General features: G+C 47.3%; 4 protein-coding genes and 1 non-coding gene across 7 annotated transcripts; 2 read left to right on the top strand and 3 right to left on the bottom strand.

The window, feature by feature from the left end:
* The first annotated feature begins 29 nt into the window (after positions 1-29).
* LOC27206325 (small RNA 2'-O-methyltransferase) lies at positions 30-7,109 on the top strand. Its single transcript, XM_016172210.2, has 3 exons — positions 30-307; positions 5,643-5,812; positions 5,908-7,109. Exons 1-3 carry the CDS (start codon positions 86-88, stop codon positions 6,689-6,691), a joined length of 1,176 nt encoding a protein of 391 aa, XP_016027092.1. The 5' UTR covers positions 30-85; the 3' UTR covers positions 6,692-7,109.
* Positions 348-5,371, bottom strand: LOC6739397. Of its 3 annotated transcripts, none has more exons than XM_016172130.3 (5): positions 5,190-5,371; positions 3,894-4,438; positions 3,677-3,832; positions 1,653-3,622; positions 348-1,516 (listed from the first exon to the last, which is right to left on the bottom strand). In XM_016172130.3, the coding sequence occupies exons 2-5, from the start codon at positions 4,279-4,281 to the stop codon at positions 1,022-1,024; spliced, it is 3,009 nt and encodes a 1,002-aa protein (XP_016027094.1). In that variant the 5' UTR covers positions 4,282-4,438; positions 5,190-5,371; the 3' UTR covers positions 348-1,021. The 3 variants fall into 3 exon arrangements, with proteins under 3 accessions (XP_016027094.1, XP_016027095.1, XP_016027096.1); XM_016172131.3 differs by having other exon boundaries at positions 1,653-3,613; positions 3,894-4,441; XM_016172132.3 differs by having other exon boundaries at positions 3,894-4,441.
* A 386-nt stretch (positions 7,110-7,495) lies between the features above and the next one.
* On the top strand, positions 7,496-8,547 carry LOC6739396 (dynein axonemal light chain 4). The gene is made up of 3 exons (XM_002076266.4): positions 7,496-7,867; positions 7,934-8,017; positions 8,187-8,547. The coding sequence occupies exons 1-3, from the start codon at positions 7,802-7,804 to the stop codon at positions 8,349-8,351; spliced, it is 315 nt and encodes a 104-aa protein (XP_002076302.1). The 5' UTR covers positions 7,496-7,801; the 3' UTR covers positions 8,352-8,547.
* On the bottom strand, positions 8,533-17,308 carry LOC6739392 (pre-mRNA-processing-splicing factor 8). The gene is made up of 14 exons (XM_016172133.3): positions 17,153-17,308; positions 16,348-16,979; positions 16,076-16,291; positions 15,803-16,015; positions 15,617-15,742; positions 14,921-15,340; positions 14,645-14,862; positions 13,536-14,587; positions 13,280-13,472; positions 12,479-13,052; positions 12,262-12,412; positions 12,024-12,200; positions 11,668-11,959; positions 8,533-11,603 (listed from the first exon to the last, which is right to left on the bottom strand). Exons 2-14 carry the CDS (start codon positions 16,959-16,961, stop codon positions 8,659-8,661), a joined length of 7,191 nt encoding a protein of 2,396 aa, XP_016027097.1. The 5' UTR covers positions 16,962-16,979; positions 17,153-17,308; the 3' UTR covers positions 8,533-8,658.
* Positions 15,396-15,573, bottom strand: LOC120284546. Its single transcript, XR_005543824.1, has one exon.
* Positions 17,309-17,820: the final 512 nt, after the last annotated feature.

A 17,820-nucleotide genomic window follows, 5' to 3' on the forward strand; every position in this document is an offset into this window, starting at 1 on the left:
TAGCAAAGTTCTGGATAGTTTTCCAAGGGCAGTGGCAGTAAGATTTTCGCCACGAATTCCATTGGTCACTCTAACAAAACGCGCAATGTTTTCGCACAAGTTTAGTTGCGGGTCCTTGACCAAAATGACTGAAGCCGGCATTACCTTCGATCCGCCGGTGTACGAGCAGCGATACTGCGCCACGATCCAGATCATGGAGGACGCCCGCTGGAAGGATCAGATCAAGAAGGTCGTGGAGTTCGGCTGTGCCGAGATGCGCTTCTTCCAGCTAATGCGTCGCATTGAGACAATAGAACATATTGGACTGGTAAGAGCTTGACTTCGACTGGAAATGAAACAGGCACAAGTTGATTGTTAAGGAAATACAATTCTAGTTTATTTCCGCTGCTGTTTATACACGCATATCCTAGCTTAGACTTTTATTGTTTTTATGAAATAACCATTATCTAGTTATATTAAATACTTTTTGAGGAGAGTATGTACCTGGCTGCATGAAATGTGGGTGAAACGAGTCGTACATGTGGTCTATAATATGGTAGTTGATAGCCTAACGAAACTAACACAAAACTCGAAAATAAATGTAATATACTAAAAATCAAGGATTTCCTATCAAGGCCAATGGCGCACTGCTCCTGTGCACCTGCTAAACATATAAACATCTCTTACATCTGGGGACTACTCGTACATGCTATAATGGATAATTCAACAACATCTTCCCTATGGAGCTGAGAGTGCCAATCAAAAAACCTTATGTCAACTTATCGATAAAATGTTTAAAAACCAAAATTACACAACATGTTGTCGGTCTCACTAGTTCGAGTCCATGCCTCGCCTGCCGACAGGTCCGAAGTATGATTATAAGTAGGATCTGTCCTGTTTGTTCCTTAATTACCACTAAAAATACTTGAAAGCGAATTTAGATTTATTCTTTTCCGTTCCGTTCTGTTCTGTTCTGTTTCCTTCGTCGTCCGACTTCCTAATGATCCGTCTATAGTCCCTATTCCTAAGTGTCATCTGGCAATTATTTGCGACAGTGCCTGGACGAGTGGACACTCCGCCCCTTGCCGTAGTTGTTCTCGTCATCGTATTCGCCGTACAGGTTCTGCACAACGAGCAGACTCGAGTTATTCTCCGCATCGTGCTCGCCGTGTTTGGGTTCAGTCTTATAAAGAGCTCTGCGCGTACGGCCTGACTTCAGCTTTCGCTCTCCCTCGCCGGTGGCCGATGCCAGAGTGGAATTCTCCTTGCGTGTGGCGCAGCCACGTTTGTTACTGGCCACTGCCGATAGCGGCGTAGTGCGGTTCTTGCTAACGGCTCCGGCGGCCAGTTTGACGACGCCCGAGTTCTTGCCCGGACGACCCACTCCGCGATGGACTCTCACCGGCGGCTGGTTCTGCTGGTACTGGGTCTGCCTGCTGGTGGTTTGCTTCCGGTGGGTGCCCTTGGGGCGACCACGCGCACGTTTCTGGGAATGATCGGAGCAGTCACTGTCCTCCATTGATCTATCCGATTCATCCTGTATTAAATAAATAAACTTTATTATAACAGTTCTTTTGAAACTTCGCCAAAAAACTCGTCCAACCGAAATACTCGTTGCTCATCTTTTGTTAACTGGTTAGATAAATTTATACATATTATTTTATGAATTTTACCTCGCCTTCTTCGCTATCTGCCGCCTCTTCCTGTTGTTCAACATCTATTGTCTCCTGGTTCTCCTCTTCATCGTCTTCGTCTGCCTCCCCCTCCTCCTCCTCATTATGCTCCTGGACAACCAAACCCTTTTCGCGACGCCGCTGCTCCATGTCTAGTATCGCGTAAGTGGGTTTACCTTCGTAGCGCCTTGGAAGACGGGATTCCAGCGGGCAGATGGTCTCCTCCCGCTCAAACTCCTTCACTGCCCGTTCGCGGGCTATTTGATCAGGATCCTGTGATAGCACCTCCGCCCACGAAAACTTCTTTTTCGTCGTTTTCTTATTCGACTTGGAACGCAGATTTTTGGGCGATACGCGGTTCGTAAGTGAGTGCTCCTGGAACGGAGTGCTTAGCGTTGAGTTTCGCATCACATTCACGGCTGCCTTGTTGTTCAGCTCGAAGATGTCACACTTGCTGCCATCCACCACGTCCTTGGTGGAGACACAGGTGCGGAGGATCTCCTCGCTGCTCAAACGCATTTGATTGGGATCGTAACCCAGGCGCTGGTACTCGCGCTTAAAGATTTTGCGGTAGCGCTCGTAGTTGGGTCGCTCTTGGTAGGCCAGCTGACCGATCTGCAGCAGGAACTCTCCCAGATATTTAGGAACTTGCTTTCCATAAAACTGTCGCAGCATCTCCGGCACATCCGTCATAAACAGCTCCTTAGCGCGATGCACTTTCTCCTGCTGCTGCTGCTGCGCCACGTCCTTCCACGGCAGATAACCCTCGGACCAGTACAACAGGTTGTAGCCTAGGCACTCCAGATCACTTCGTCGCGAATGGGCACCCAGGTGGGCGTCACGTGACGTAAACTCTAGCGTTCCGTCGTGCGCCCTGCGCTGATCCATGATAAAAGGGCGATGAACTCCGCGATCTTGGAACTTAGACGCCAGGCCGAAGTCGATAAGAAACACATGCTCCTCCTCAGTGGGCAGGAATTTGTACTCCGTCGGGTTGCAATCCACGTGCTTGCTGCCCCTGCTGCGTAGTTTTTGTTCAACGTTCGGTTCCTTCTTTACCTTCTCCTGGCGGCTGACCCGCGTCGAAACCGGCGTTTTTTTTGGTGTGGCTATCTGAGCGCTTCTGCCCCTTTTGATAGCGGGGCGACGGTTCGAGGGGGGAATAAATTCATCCGACTCGTTATCAGAGGATTCAGGCGATTCATCGCTATTTTCCGCTGTTTCCTTGGGGTATCCATCTTCGTTGAACTCCTCGCGATAACTAATCCGCTTAGTGGGTCGCAAATAGTGCGATTTAACCATCTCCTCGTACATGGAGTTGCGCTTTTCACGACGGCAAGCGCGCACTGGATTGGAGCCGCTGAACTGGACTGCATTGCGTACGGATCGCTTTTTGTTCACTGGAGTTTGGAAGACGTCTAGGCTGTTGCTATTGTTGCTGTTCGACGTGGCGCCATCATCGAAGTCCTCGTCGTCTTCGTCTTCATCCTGCTTAATATCGACAATTTTTTTCAGTGCGAACTTTTCTCTCTTCAGGAAGTAGTCATCGTCGTTGGTCTCCTGCTCTGAACTGTTGCCACTGTCCGTGGTCTGCTGCTTCTCATCGTAGTGATCCTCGTAGCCATTACCCTTGGGCACCGCCTGCCTCCTAAGGTACTTGCACTTGGACACCATCAAATTTTGTGCCTTAATGTCATTATGACAGTAACCCTTGTCGTGCAGATTCTCTAGGACATTGATGATGTGTACGGCGAGCACTAGGAGTGACTTCTGCTGCACTCTTGAGTTCTTGATCAGCGAGTGCAGATCGCGATCGAAGCGCGGCAGCACCAGAAAGCGGTAGCGAACGTCTCCAAAATAGTGGGTGCCCGACGCAATAAAGCTGGGAATTCCAGAGGGCGGTCCCCTGCTGAGGACATGCGTCTGTGGGGCTGGCAGGCTTGCAGCATCTTCTGCGACATCTGATAAATCTAAAAATGTGTAAGGATACAAATGTGACAATGCTGAGTATTTCCACAGCATACCATTGTTCCGGGATGTGTTGATCAGACAGTGAATCTCAACAAACAGAGGCCCATTTGAATGCGGTTCAATTTTGACCACATACTTGGCTGTCTCCGAGCTGGCAGGGCAAACAGTGTCGTCCGAGGCTAGGAAGATCTCGCCAAAGTTGCCCTTTCCTGAAACAAATGGTTCGTTTATTCTCTTAAGAAACATAATTGCTCCTTTTAGTGCACTTACCTATGGGTCGGCCCAAGCGCCAGGCCTTGGAGAGCACATCTCTCAGAATGGTTCCGTTGACCACCGAAGGTCGGAGCGTGTAGACCGGGCGCGGTGACTCCATCACACTGGAGTTGTTGTGATCGCTGGCAATGCTGGCTCCCGTCAAGAGCAGACTTCGTGCTTGCGGGGTGTGCAGTAGTGTGGGGGGATCAGCCTCGGTGCCGGCAGCAGATCCTGCCGAGGAACAGGACTCCTCATCGTCGTTCTCGTGGAACTCGAAGCCGTTGGCGCTGCTGGAACCGCCACTCAAGCGCTGGCTCTTCTCGGCGGCCTTGACCGCAGAACGCTTTCGCTTGCGAGCACTGCGATCCGTGGTCGGGCGCTCCAATTGGAGGCGCTTGCCCATCGCGGCAGCTGGCGAGGATCCTTGGCCGATTTTCGGTGGCACTTTTCGTAAGTTTCCGGGATTTGATACTCACGTTTAGGATATCTTTTTTTATATTATTGTATGCAAAGTCTTTTGTTTTTGTGTGATTCCGCTTTCGACTGTGATTCTCATTCAACTGCTGAAGAAAGAAGAAGATTGATGGGTGTTAGATATCTATTTTTAGGTTATGAGTCCAGTATTGTGGCATCTATTCAAACTAAAACTGATAAATATGCGAGGGAATTTCGTTGTTTTGTTTTTTACGTTTGCCTCAAGTCCGTTTTTATCACATTTATTTTTAATTGTTTGCCGTGCAGTGTTAGGCAACGCCTCAGTCATTTTAAGTGTATGAGTTCAGCCCACGATTACACGGAGTACGACCGAGTACTTTTTTATTGCAAATTGCACTATTGGAACAAGTGATTCGTTCATTTCTTGTTTTTACTAAAATTCATGTGCATATTTTCGTTCTTCTGCTATGTTGCAGTGTTGCAAAGTGAACTAGCCTGGTGCGCGTCCGGGGGCACGAATACAAACACAAACAAACGCGAACGCACCACCATGTCTGGAAACACAAACAACACGACATACAAACATGCCGAGGTCCCGAAAAAAATCGATTATCTGGCCGGCATTATTAAGCAAAGAATTAAATGCTGACACATTTATTCGGTTGCTCAACGTTCTCCCTTTGAATTCAACGCTTTTCATGCGCCAATCATTTGCTAATGGGCTGAAAAATCGAATTGAGTTTTCAGTATGTATTTTTCTCACGTATTACTCGTTCTCTTCTTCTTGTTTTTCTACGTTTTCTTTTGACCCGTTCCAAGTGTTTGGATGTTTTTCACTGTTTGCGTTTGGTTGGGCGCTTGATTCGCAATGCTTACACTTTTCACTTGGTGCAACGGTGTATTATTGCACTCTCACAACATGCTTTGCAGTACAATTTCGCATCCATTTGGCTTTTCGTAACAATTACACATTCTTCCTGTGCACTGCTACGGGCACACACACACAGACACGCAGTTTTGTGGTGTGACCGTAGGGAGAGATGTAAATGCTGTTTTTCAGAGTGAACGTATTCTTTAATTGTGAGAAAGGTGCATTATCAACTTAATTGTATTTTATTTAATATAAAAAGCGAAGTTAACTTATTTTAATTTAAAGTAATACAACATTTTACAATTTAAATAGCTTAAAACCCTTTTTCCACTTCATAAGTTATCAATATAATATTCAGTACTGTGCTGAATTCAAATCTGAATTCAAATTTTGCTCGTTCCAGTCCCATTTGTTTCCTTGAAATGACGGTTTTTTTTAAATACTCCATTTACTCGCAGGTGGACATCGACGAGTCCTTGCTCAGGAGAAACTCAACCAGCGTTAATCCACTTGTTTCCGATTATGTACGGAGTCGTGCGAGTCCTCTAAAAGTTCAAATTATGCAGGGGAATGTGGCAGATTCTTCGGAAGAATTGAGGGACACCGACGCTGTTATCGCAATCGAACTGTAAGTTTCTTATTGTTTAAACCACATCCATTTTAAATTATTACTTTTTACATTTTAACACACAATTATATATGTATTTAATGTTTTCATTTCAGAATCGAGCACGTTTACGACGATGTATTGGCCAAAATTCCAGTCAATATTTTTGGTTTCATGCAGCCGAAATTGGTAGTCTTCAGCACGCCAAACTCGGACTTTAACGTTATATTTACGCGGTTCAATCCGCTGTTGCCAAATGGTTTTCGCCACGAGGATCACAAGTTCGAGTGGTCACGCGATGAGTTCAAGAATTGGTGTTTGGGCATTGTGGAGAAGTACCCGAACTACGTGTTTTCCCTTACGGGAGTGGGTAATCCGCCCAAGGAATTCGAGTCCGTGGGCCACGTTTCACAGATAGCCATATTCGTTCGCAAGGATATGCTGGAGATGCAGTTGGTTAACCCGTTGGTTAGCAACCCCAATATCGATAAGGAATCAACTCCCTACAAGCTAATTCATGCCGTGGAATATCCATTTTATGTGGATACGCGCACCGAGAAGGAGAAGCTCTGGACCGAAGTGCAAATCGAGCTTCAGCGCTTCAAAAGACATTTCAAATCCTCAGAGATTGAGGAGGATACTTACCAGGACACTTGTAATATGCCTATTGCTGTCTTATTGGATCACCTAGATTACATGGGTGCCACCAAAGAACTTATCGAGGAACTGCTACTGGAAAATAATCTAAAAGTAGAGAACGAGTGTGTTTTAATAGTTAGTTCCGATGAGGAATCGGAGTGGTCTGAGCCATACGAGTTTTCTAATCGTTCCTCCCAGGATACTGCTTTAGTCGACCAGGAACGAGAGGAGGAATGCTGGGATCAAGAACCCGAATCATAAGATACGATTACTAAAAAAAGTATATATTTAACCATATTTCTAACACCATTTCGAAGTCTCGTTTGTCCATTACAAATTTCCAAATCATTTTTTATTAACAATAATGAATTCTTGACAAACCGAAGATCGGTATTCAAACTTTAGTCATTATGTCTAGAATTTAGATTTACTTACATCAACTAAGCTTAAATTAAACGGTTGTATTTCGATAGTGAGCATAAAAACCCATATTTCGAATGCGAAGTGTAAGAACTGCAAGCTGATATTACAATAATCTTGTTAGGATCTCTCGTTTTATTAATACTTTTGGACTATGAATAACATTTGCAAATCATCTAACTTCTGCTTTTATTTTTGGGTCATTAATTCCTTTTAAGACTTTACAATAAACCATTACCAACAAGTTGTGTTAACTGACAATCTGTTGACATTTTGAGTGCATCATCGGGGGTGCGGGTGGGTTTCCCAGAACATGGGTGACCACTCCTCCCCCAGCTGACCACTTTCAGTGCACAAATCGCTGCGAAAATTGGGGTTGCCTTGCCGCCAAGATGATGACTATGACGCCGCGTCGTCTGTCTCGCTGTGGCACCCGCACGGAAATTGCTTTTGTTTGCAACTGAATCAGGGGATGCAGGATGCAGGGAGGGAGCAGGAGTCATGGGTCCCTTAGCATGCAGACTTGGCGCAAACGCAGCGCACACCGAGCAGTGTAGCCATTAACTCCCTCAGCTCACACAAGTTCCTGCCCCGGCTGTGGTTGCCAGTTAATGGAGTTGGCGTCAGCACGGAGCCGGCGGATCCGGAGCCATCGTTAGTTGTAAGTCAACCTCGCTCCTGACAGGCTGGCAGGCCAATCGAAAGCGAAACCGTGTGCCCGAAACCAAATTGCCATAGCAGCCAAACTGCCGTGACAATAGCGCAAAAAGAAAGGATTCATAAACATTCACCTGCCATTCACATAGCTACACTAGTGCTGCCTTTACCTTGACTTGTGTGTCACACGTAAATAGGAATTTAACTCGATTTTTATTACATTAGCGTGGCTCCGTGATAGTGCTCGCTCGCCTGGTTGATAGTCCTTCCATCAGTCGTTGGTGAATCGCAGACATGGCGGACGAGGAGGCCGGCAAGGAGGGCGAGAAGAAAATCGTGCACGTTTATCCTCTGGTGAAGGTTGGTTAAGTATAGAGTTAACTACATTCCACACTATTTGCTGATGGAATCCACTCCCGATTTAAGCACACCGACATGAACGAGGAGATGCGGATAGAGGCCATTGAACTGTCCATTACCGCCTGCGAGAAATACTCATCGAACTACGAGGTAATTAAAATAAAATCCTTTCACTTTGAACGGGCTATTCCATTACATTCTCATTGAGAAGATCTCAAAAGATTATCAAGTTGGTTGACCTTAAATCCTTTTATGATTACTTACTTATAAATTAACCAAAGAGGATAAAGACAACTCAATACTTTTAATCTACCGTCAGCACGCTGCCAGAATCATCAAGGAGAACATGGACAAGAAGTTCGGCATCTACTGGCATGTGGTCGTGGGCGAAGGGTTCGGCTTCGAGGTCTCCTACGAGACGGAGAACATTCTCTATTTGTTCTTCGCCGGCAACCTGGCCATCGTGCTGTGGAAGTGCTCCTGAATGCGGGTCAGCAGTTACACTAACGTACCTAGAAACCGGAACTGGAACCAAAACCGAACCAAACAAAAATTTAGCATTAATTTAGTCATACAAACAGAACACTCACCGTAGTTAACGAATGTTATGAATATTAAGCCTAGTATCGGCGGCGGAGTAATAAATACCCTGGCAACCATGTGACTTGTTGGGAAAAGAATGGTTTTTTTTTTATTACAAAATGTACCTACATGCTAGCATTTGAAAACAGGCTTATTAAATTGTTTGTATGCACTAAAACGAGAACCCTAAGACTCCAGATGCGCACCGCCTACGCGTACACATCCTCCCGATCCGCACCGGCACCATCGCCGCCGTCCTCGAGATTCGAGAAGAGCAGGAAATGCGAGGTGCGATGCAGCTCGTGGTAGAACTCCTTCGGGTTGGCCAACTGCAGTTCGTACTTCATGTTGGGATCGTGGCGCACGCCCATGAAGTTGTAGTTCCAGCTGCTTTGCGCCGGCACCATGAAGAACCCAAGGAACTTGTTCGACAACAGCATCTGAACGCGTTCGTAGTGCGAAGGCAGGTATCCCTTGGGATTGTTACCCTTGTCCGTGTTCTTGGAGCCCCACTCGAAGCCCGAAGGCGTCAGCTTGTAGGCCGTAAGGGAGCAGGAGCCGGGCGTAAAGGAGCACGTGATCACGATCGTCTTCTCGCCATCCCAGTTGGAGTTCTCCTGCATGATCTTCGCGTGCGTCGTAATGTCCTGCGGTGACAATTGGGGCAGCTCGTTGGGCTGCGTGTGGATCCATCCTAGCGGCTCCATGTCCTTGAGATACTGATGCGTGGGCAGGGTGTTGGGCAAGTTGATCGTCTGGTGAGTGCCCCACTGCGGCGGCATTACGATGCATCGAATCTCCTTTACCTGCGGATTGTCCGGTGGACTCACACCGTACAAGTAGCCAGCTATCTGGGCCCGCAGATCCGAGATCGTGACAAACTTCTTGAGTATGTTCTTGGGCAGGATGTAGGTGTAGCCGGTCTCCTTTATGTCGTCCGAGCTTACGTAGATGTGATTCGTTCGCAAGTGCAGATTGGTGGCTGAGATGGCTCTTACTCGCCACTCTGTCTTCGAGCTGAACGTCTGCGTTTCGTAATTGGATGTAGTGGAGGTAATAATTTCGTCACCATGCTTGTTTGTGGTACGCGTAGTCGTGGCCGTCAGTTGGTTTTGCTCCTTGGTCTGCTTTTCGATCTCAGCAATCTGCTGGCGCTGCGCTGAGGGCGCACTGATCTCCATGCCCAGAATGATGTCACGGATCTCGGACTGAGTTAGCGAGGCCACATTTACGTTGTTCTTCTTGCCGTAATCGGCGAGAATGAGGTCCTTCAGCTGCACTTCCACCTTAATCCATTCCTCGTCGGTCAGAGTGGGCCAAATATGATGCGCCTCCGTTATGGTGGTCTTGTCCGGCTTCAGTATGATCTTTGTCCTCTCCGTATTGACGTGGAGAGCGCGCAGAATGAGGATAAGTCGACTGAAAGCCGTATATGAAGAGATGGTCTTCAGCCAATCGTCGTACAGGTTGAAGAGCACCATCTGTGGCTCGGTAGCCTTCAGAATGAGGTCACCAAACTTCTCGACTTTGAGACAAGCCTGGAACGGTAGCTGAAGCTCAGAGCCCTTGATCACAATGTTGGGGAAGTCGAGCAAGTGCACCTCCAGCGGGTCCAACATGCCCTTGCGCGTCACAATAATTTGTTTGGGCTGCTCCTCAACCGGCAATGATCGAATCAAAGCGGCCACTTCCTCAGCAGTCTTCCACTTGGCCAGCTGGCCCAAACGCTTCTGGCCAGCCCACACAGAGGTGTGGATGATCTTAAGGAAGAGCTGACCCGTTCGCGGATTAAAGATGAAGATTGCTCCGTTAATGGGCTTCGTCGTCAGATTTCCCTCGAACGTCTTGTGTATGGTGACACGATACACGTTGGTGTCGTCCACAAACCAGATGATCTGGTTCGAGAACAGCTCTCCGTAATTCTGCGAACTGAGGTACGGCTCCGTTGGCTCCGAAGAGTACAGCTGCAACGCCTTGCGGATGCGCTCACGCAGTACATAGAGCGCGGGGTTTGCCTTCATAATTTTGGCCATGGCCTGCTGAATTAGGGTCTTGCAGCCGGGGAACCAGTTGCCGTAGGCCGAGTGCAGATTGTAGGCCAAATCGATGGCAATCAACACGCCCGTCGGTGAGGGATAGATGGACATGTTGTCAGTGGTGTAATCGAGGAACTTGGCCCTGGCATAGCGCTCCACGTCGTGCGAGTCATAATCGCCCCAACGCAACTGGATATCCAGCCAGTACTTTTGAGTGGTGGTGTTATCCATGGTGTCCTTGGTATCGGCCAGCAGTGAAGGTCGCGACACATTCCATTTGTAGGCGGGGAAGAGCAGGATGTCGGCACACGACGAGTTCATCTTGTAGGACTTACGTGGATGAATGGTTTCCTTCTGCACCGTCTCGATTTCCAAGGCGTCCAGTTCCTGATCGAACACCTGACACAAATCCATGACAATCGACTCGTGGATCTTCTGCCACAAATGGGCACGGAATATTTGAATCAGCGAGATCTTCAGTGTCGGAATCTTGCCGTGCATGAATATACCAGTCAGATCCAGTTGCACCTGGAAACCGACGTACACATTCGCTCGATTGATAGTCGGTGACCACCAAAGTGTGAATCGACGATTCGGAATCTGGTTGAGACCCGATCGCTGAGCATTGGTCAACTTCTTGTACTTCATTGACTCTTCGAAACCGGAAGCCTTCTCCCAGAAAAGACCCTCCCACGTGGGGAAGTAGGTGCCCTTGAACAGCGTGTGCTCCAGTATGCCCTCCACTCCACCCAACGCCTGGATCATATCTGTGCGGTAATTGTTCAGGTTCCACAGCTTGCCGTCGTGACGCTGATGCGTCCACCAGAAGGGATTCTGCTTAAGCACCTGGTATTGCTTAAACTCGGTACGAATGCGCCAGCCCTTGTCGTAGGCCAGTGTGTGACGATCCTTTTGGAACAATGTGTTGATACGCGGAATTCCGCGATCCCAGCTATCCTCCAAATCCTCCAGTGTGAGCCTACGATTCTGGGCATTCGCCTCCTGGCGCTTCAATGCGTACTCCGCCCAAACGCGCTGCGAGTCTATAAACTCACTCTCCCACGGCTGAATGTATCGATACAGATTGGGAATAAGCTGATCCTCATCGTGGGACATACCTGTAAGAAGTATGAATTGCTACTTAGCATTATGTACTAGTAATCGGATTTCCTTAACACCAACCGGAGCGGAAGTGGGTTATGCCCACATCAGTTTGCTTGGACCAACGCAGATCGGATTGCGGAATCAAGACGTGACCCATGCTCAACATTCCCAGACCGCCCAGTTCCTTGGGAGTGTAGAACACAACGGGCGGGAAACGGGAAGGCATCTTAGAGTTGAGGCCAATCTTGATACGAGTCTGGATTTTGTTCTCGCACTTGACCAACAGATCCAACAGTTCCTGGGTATTGACCACAGCCTCGCGGAAGTAGGTCATCAAGCCTATGAGCGCTGTGTTCCATTTGTTCACAATCTATAATCGAAAGTATGGGCTTTACTTTTAAATCCTAAAAAGATATTCCATGTTTATAAACTACCTTTGTGAACGTAGTGGACCCAGAGGCCATCAGGATCTGTCGAACACGATTATGGAAACGACCCAATGACTCATCGTCCACTCGCAGGAAGCACTGGGCAGTGCGTTCCTTTGTGATTTCGTTCTGTAAATTCCAAACACCATCACGATGGGTAAACTCTTCATTCTGGGTGCGACACTGTGGGGGAAAAACGATGAATTATAAACTGATCTTCAGTTGAATTAGTGGCTAAAGGAACCTTTGGCAAAATGCGGCACTCAAATCCACTCATGTTGAACAGCAGATTGGGATTGTCCTTGGAATACACCGAAACGAAAGTGCTCTCCCAACCAATGGTGGTCACAGAGCGAGGTAGTCGGTTCTTAATATCCCAGAAGACTGCGCGACCCCTGTAAAACAAAAGAATTTCGTCGTTACACATTTTCAAAGTGGATATTGAGTGAATGGACCCTTACAAGTTCACATCGTGCTTCATCAAACGCATGCGAGCATCGCGTGGCCAACACTTCTTGTTATTGTAGCCCACAATGTTTTCGTTGTTCGGATCCGGATGCTCGGTAAGATAGCGCTGGATCAGATCGCGCGCCTCCTCCGCCGAGAATCTGAAGAACAAGTGAATACGATCCACATAGCGACAGTACAATCGAATAGGATGCGCCGTTTCAGTAACTGTGTCCTGGAACGTGAGGAAGTCGTTCGGCATTTGGGGTGGACCAGCCATCTCGCTGGATCGATGGAGACCCAAAACCAAGAGATCTAGCACCAGTCCATAGTATTGTGTGATGAACGATGAAAACTGCAGACCGCGAATGATGCCGTAGCTGTTCGTGTGGTTCATGTCCTTGTAGTTGATCACAACGTTGTTCTTGGCCGTCATGTAATCGGCGATATTGTGATCGACAATCAGGCGGAGCAAACGATTAAGCAGCGTCAAGTCAATCTTCTCGTACAGCTTTTCAAATCTAGACTCCAGCAGCACATTGCACTCGCCCTCACCCACATCCCACACATCCTGCAGATTGTTAATGCCTGTTGGGGAGAACAATACGATTAAACTAAGTAAGAGATGGGATAGTATCAAAGGGGTTCTATATTCCTTTTTGTTTCATATCACTGTGTATTTCTCAGATCATCTTTGGCGTGAGGTTTGCAACAAGGGGATGATCAAATACATATCACTTTGCTACAAATCACACACCCAAAATGCCCGGTACCGCCATCAAAAATGTTCTCTAGTAGCTTGTTCAAACTTATACCTTGACACCACTTGTAGGCCAACAATGGTGGCGGCTCCGTGTCACTGGGCTTGATCCATGGCGGAAACAATCGACGCTTGTCAGCCTCATACCACAGATACTGATCCAAATATGCGTCTGTGATCTTTTCCAGGGGTTCCACCTCGTAGACTGGAATCAGATGGCTGTACAAGTCCATGAACTCAATGCCCACCTAAAATAGTAATACAAGTTTTAACATGAACTTCAAATACAGGTAGAAATAGTGATAACCCACCTCCTTGAACGCTCGCTGCGTGAGCAGATGACGCTTGATGCGGGACAATGCCTCGTGAGGATTGTCGTAGGCCTGTTCGATGAGGCCCAGCTCCTCACGCTGACTTTGATTCAGCCTGGACTTAACGCTGTATGCCTCTTTTAGCCTCTCAAGGGCCAAAATCAGTAGCTTGGTATCGTGTTTGTACGAAAGTGGTGGGAAGGGAATGGGCGCAAAGCGACGTGACTCCAGCCAATGGACGGTGGTTGTGTAAATAGCCACAGCCTCCTCCGGTGATATGTAGGGACCATCCTTTAAGTAGTTGTGCTGCCTCTCCTGCTCCGCCTTCAGATAAAGACGCGTTAGTCGCCCCAGATTCTTCTTGCACACCGTCTTGTCCACAGTTGCTCCACGTCGTATACGTTCCCGATTATAGTGAGCCGTATTCGTCCACCAGTCGGCTTTCATCTTCACGTAACGCAGGATCATATTCTCAATGGGAATGGGTAGACCGGGCACCTTCCACGGAATGTTCGCCTTCCAGCAACGCCATGCCTCCGATAAATGCTGCAAAATGGTACGAGCTTTGTTCTGCTTGATGCCCTCGGGCATCATGTCCACAATATCGTGCATCACGGAGGCACGCAACTCCAGATCAAAGTGGGATTCAACACGCTGCTTAGTCACTGTCTTGGCCACACCCTTGGAGTGACGACCCTCGAACTGACGCGACAATAGATTGCCCAGCCAGCGTTCCAGTAGCGGAGTGATGCCGCGCATAAAGAACAGCCAGACTCGCCATCCAGGTGCCCAAAAGCCACATCCGGGTCCCTTGCCAACGGGCCCCGTGTTGAAGCGATAGTATATCAAATGTTTCAGATCCTTACACATTCGAATCTGCCTCATCAGCTTGTATTTATAGCGATACATGCCAGTCAGCTGGCCAACATGAGCGAATATGTACTGCAGTCCGTCAGCCAACTGAAAGGCGTCCACATTGTTTAGCCGATACTGAACATGAGAGTCAATGATTAGCTTGGTCAGACGCAGGATCTCACGGCACAAATGGAAAGCTAATATGAATGAAAGGATTTGTTAAAAGGGAAATTGTTAGAACTTTAACTGCTTACCATTTCCGAATCGCGACTTCTTACGCTCCTTCGTGGTCAGAGTTTTAACGGGCTTCAAGTTGAAGTTGTAATCTAAATGCAAGTAGTTAAGATTTTTTCGGTGAATCAAGAGGTTCAGCATATTGTATCCCTGACGACAAACTTGCAGTCCAGCCTCAACCCAATCCAGGGTTGTGGTCTGGAAGAATTTTGTGGCCTTAAACGAACGGAAGAGGTAGCTGCAAAGTAAGGATACAATTGAAAACGTTTCTATAGTTCGACTTGAATAGAACTCACCGTTTCTTTTGTGGCTTTGGTTTGCGGTGTTTTAGGGCATTGAGCACATAGTATTTGAGCAGTTTCTGGTAGCTAACGCGCACCTTAACCGGATGTCCAGGTGGACAGTGCTCCTTGTACCAGCACTTGACCAGCGGCACATCGATGGCACGACGGGAGCGACCAGAGCGCATATTAAAGGGGCGGGGTGCCCATAGCAAGGCGATTCCGTTTGCAGTATTGTCAGTGTACAGGGGAGTGTCCTGCAGGAACGGCTGCACGTCGTCCGGAAGAGTAAAGTCCTCATCGTCCTCAGGCAGCGGCTCCTGAATCTTCGAGTTAGCATTGCGATGGGATATCGGATTGATGAGCGGATCAAAGTAAAATGCAGGCAAATCGGGATCTTCGGTCTTGATATAGACCACGTTGGGAGTGTGATACCTGAAAAAGACAAAGTACATCGGTCATGTGGATCCTTTAAGCTTTAAGTGAGTTTTAATGTATGCAACTATCAGCAGTCACGATTAATTCTTAACAATCGCCACGAACATATTCATTGCAGCTCCCGTTTTATCGCAAATTTGGCAGTAACCTGGGAGCTCGTCGTTTTTCTAACGCGGCATGAAGCATTTCCAGAGAGGCTGTTCACTTGGAAACGTTTCTAACCACGTAAATAAGATTTTAGAATGGTAATTTTTGAATAATGTGGGTTCTTACCAGCTCAAATGCACAAAGTGCGGCATATTGTTGTACAAGTAAGGGAAGGCAATGCGATATTCCGTGCGAATTGGCTGCCGGATAATGACTTTGTTAATGTCGTTGAACTCGTTCCAATCCTCGTCCCTAAAAAAATAAAAGCAGGAATTACATTTTAACAAGTATTTAGGGCGTGCATTGTCTTACCCAACATTGTGGTCCTTAATGAGGGGTTCAAACTTGGGTCCACCTGGAATGGCCATATTAAGAGCCTTGGCGGTGAAGAAACTTTTTGGGTCAAACAGATAAAAGAAGTTATTGTCCACTAGATCGGTGAGCAATTGGTTGGCCAATCGATACAGCGTGGCTAGCTGAGGCAGGGAAAGATTCCACTTTCGGTAGGTAGTGCCGTTTACAAACCTTAGATGGTAATAAATTAATCAAAACAAGATCAGATATAAATGACAAATCAAAACTCACTGTGTATCCACTAGAGGTCGATGGTCATAAAACCATTTGTATACGGCATTGTCTTCATCATTGTCCAGCTCAATTTGAATGGCCTCCAAGGGCTCCACGTCCAGCACGTTGTCGGCATAGTCTAGAGGCGGCTCCTCATCGTCAAATGGCGGGAATCTCATACGCTTAAAGTGGCGACGATCGCGTTTCTCACGCCGCATCATGATCCACATTGTTCTGCGGAAGTGTTTGACGTCAGTTGTGTCCACTGGGAAAAGCTGAAGTCAACTTACCCCCATTGTGCTATGTAGACGGGCTCAATAACCCAGGGAATCTCATTGACAAAGGTGATGGCTCCCGTAATGTGGTACAGCACCTGGACATCCCGGATCTGCTCCCATGGCATGGGCATGTTCTCCAGCAGCTTGAGCACAGCATGTGGCATGTACTTCAGTGCTCCGAGGTAGACTCGCTTGTCATGACGATACTTGCGCGACGTCATGTCTCCGTGATCGCGAATGATCTTCCTGATGTGCTCCGGTGGCATATCCTCCTTTTGGGTATCCACGAAGCCAAACTTGCGCTTCTCAGCGAATCGCTTGGACTGCAGATGCTGCCATTTGAGCGCCTTCTCCTGCAGCTTCTCCTCGGTGAGTATGTCCGGTTTGGGCGTGGGAATCTGGCCCAATCCGGGTCCCTGACCTCCCGCCGGGATCGGTATCCCGTTGGGGTGGCCACCGGCCGGCGGCAGCGGAGCACCCGGTGGCGGAATCTGCTGGATCTGGTTGGCCATCTGCTGCTGGGCGTGCAGTTGAGCCTGCTGGGCATGGGCAGCCGCGTAGGCCTGCTGGGCCATCAGCTGTGCTGCCCACGCATTCTGCGGTATCATGTACGGCGGAATGGACATCGTTCCGCTGCACTTATCCTAATCAATAAACGACGAAAAACATACACTTTACGACACACAGACACGTTTTGTTTCAGGAGAAATCGAAATGCCGCCGCCGCCGACGTCGCGGTCTTTTGCAATTTTCACCACGCCGTGAAAAAGCGTATATTTCGCTTTTCCCCCAGCTAATCTTGGTTTCAATTTCTTACCTGGCAGTTAACTTGTAACTGTACTGCCTATTTGGCACTTTTTCTGCCTTTCTTTGGCCGCAATTCACAATTTTCCCGGTTCGCAAAACGAGAGGTTTACTTTTTCATGCGGCAGCCATTTATAGATTAGTAGAACGGTCACACCGCTCAATCGATAAGACATTTATCGTCTATCGAGAGCTTAGGTGAATTGCTAAACAGTCTAGAGGTGAAAATCAGTCAAGATAACTACGCAAGTGCGAGCAAATATTCAAAATTTGAAAATTTAAATAACGCTGTTTTATTTATACATATTTACTAACCAAATTCATCAACAATGATTTAACCCAAAACATCGACCATTTATTCACTTAAAATACTTTGTTTTGTAAGTAGTACACAATATCTCTATATTAGCATATTTTATTTAGGGTAAATCCTTGTAATTAAATCAAATGAATCAGCTCGTCAACAAATGTGTTAATAGTAATAATTAGGAACTTAATTAGTGTAGTGCGTCAATATTATTGTTGATGACTGGTAGGAATAAGAACACACAGTAGACTTTAGCTGGAAACAAACTGCCGAAAGTAAAACACTAAATAAGATAAATTATAACTCAACTTTTAGTCATTAACTAATGCTCACTGTATCTTAGAAGTTCAAATAACCGAATTAGAAGATCCCAT

The sequence above is a fragment of the Drosophila simulans genome, chromosome 2R, assembly GCF_016746395.2.
Source record: "Drosophila simulans strain w501 chromosome 2R, Prin_Dsim_3.1, whole genome shotgun sequence".
NCBI lineage: Eukaryota > Metazoa > Arthropoda > Insecta > Diptera > Drosophilidae > Drosophila > Drosophila simulans.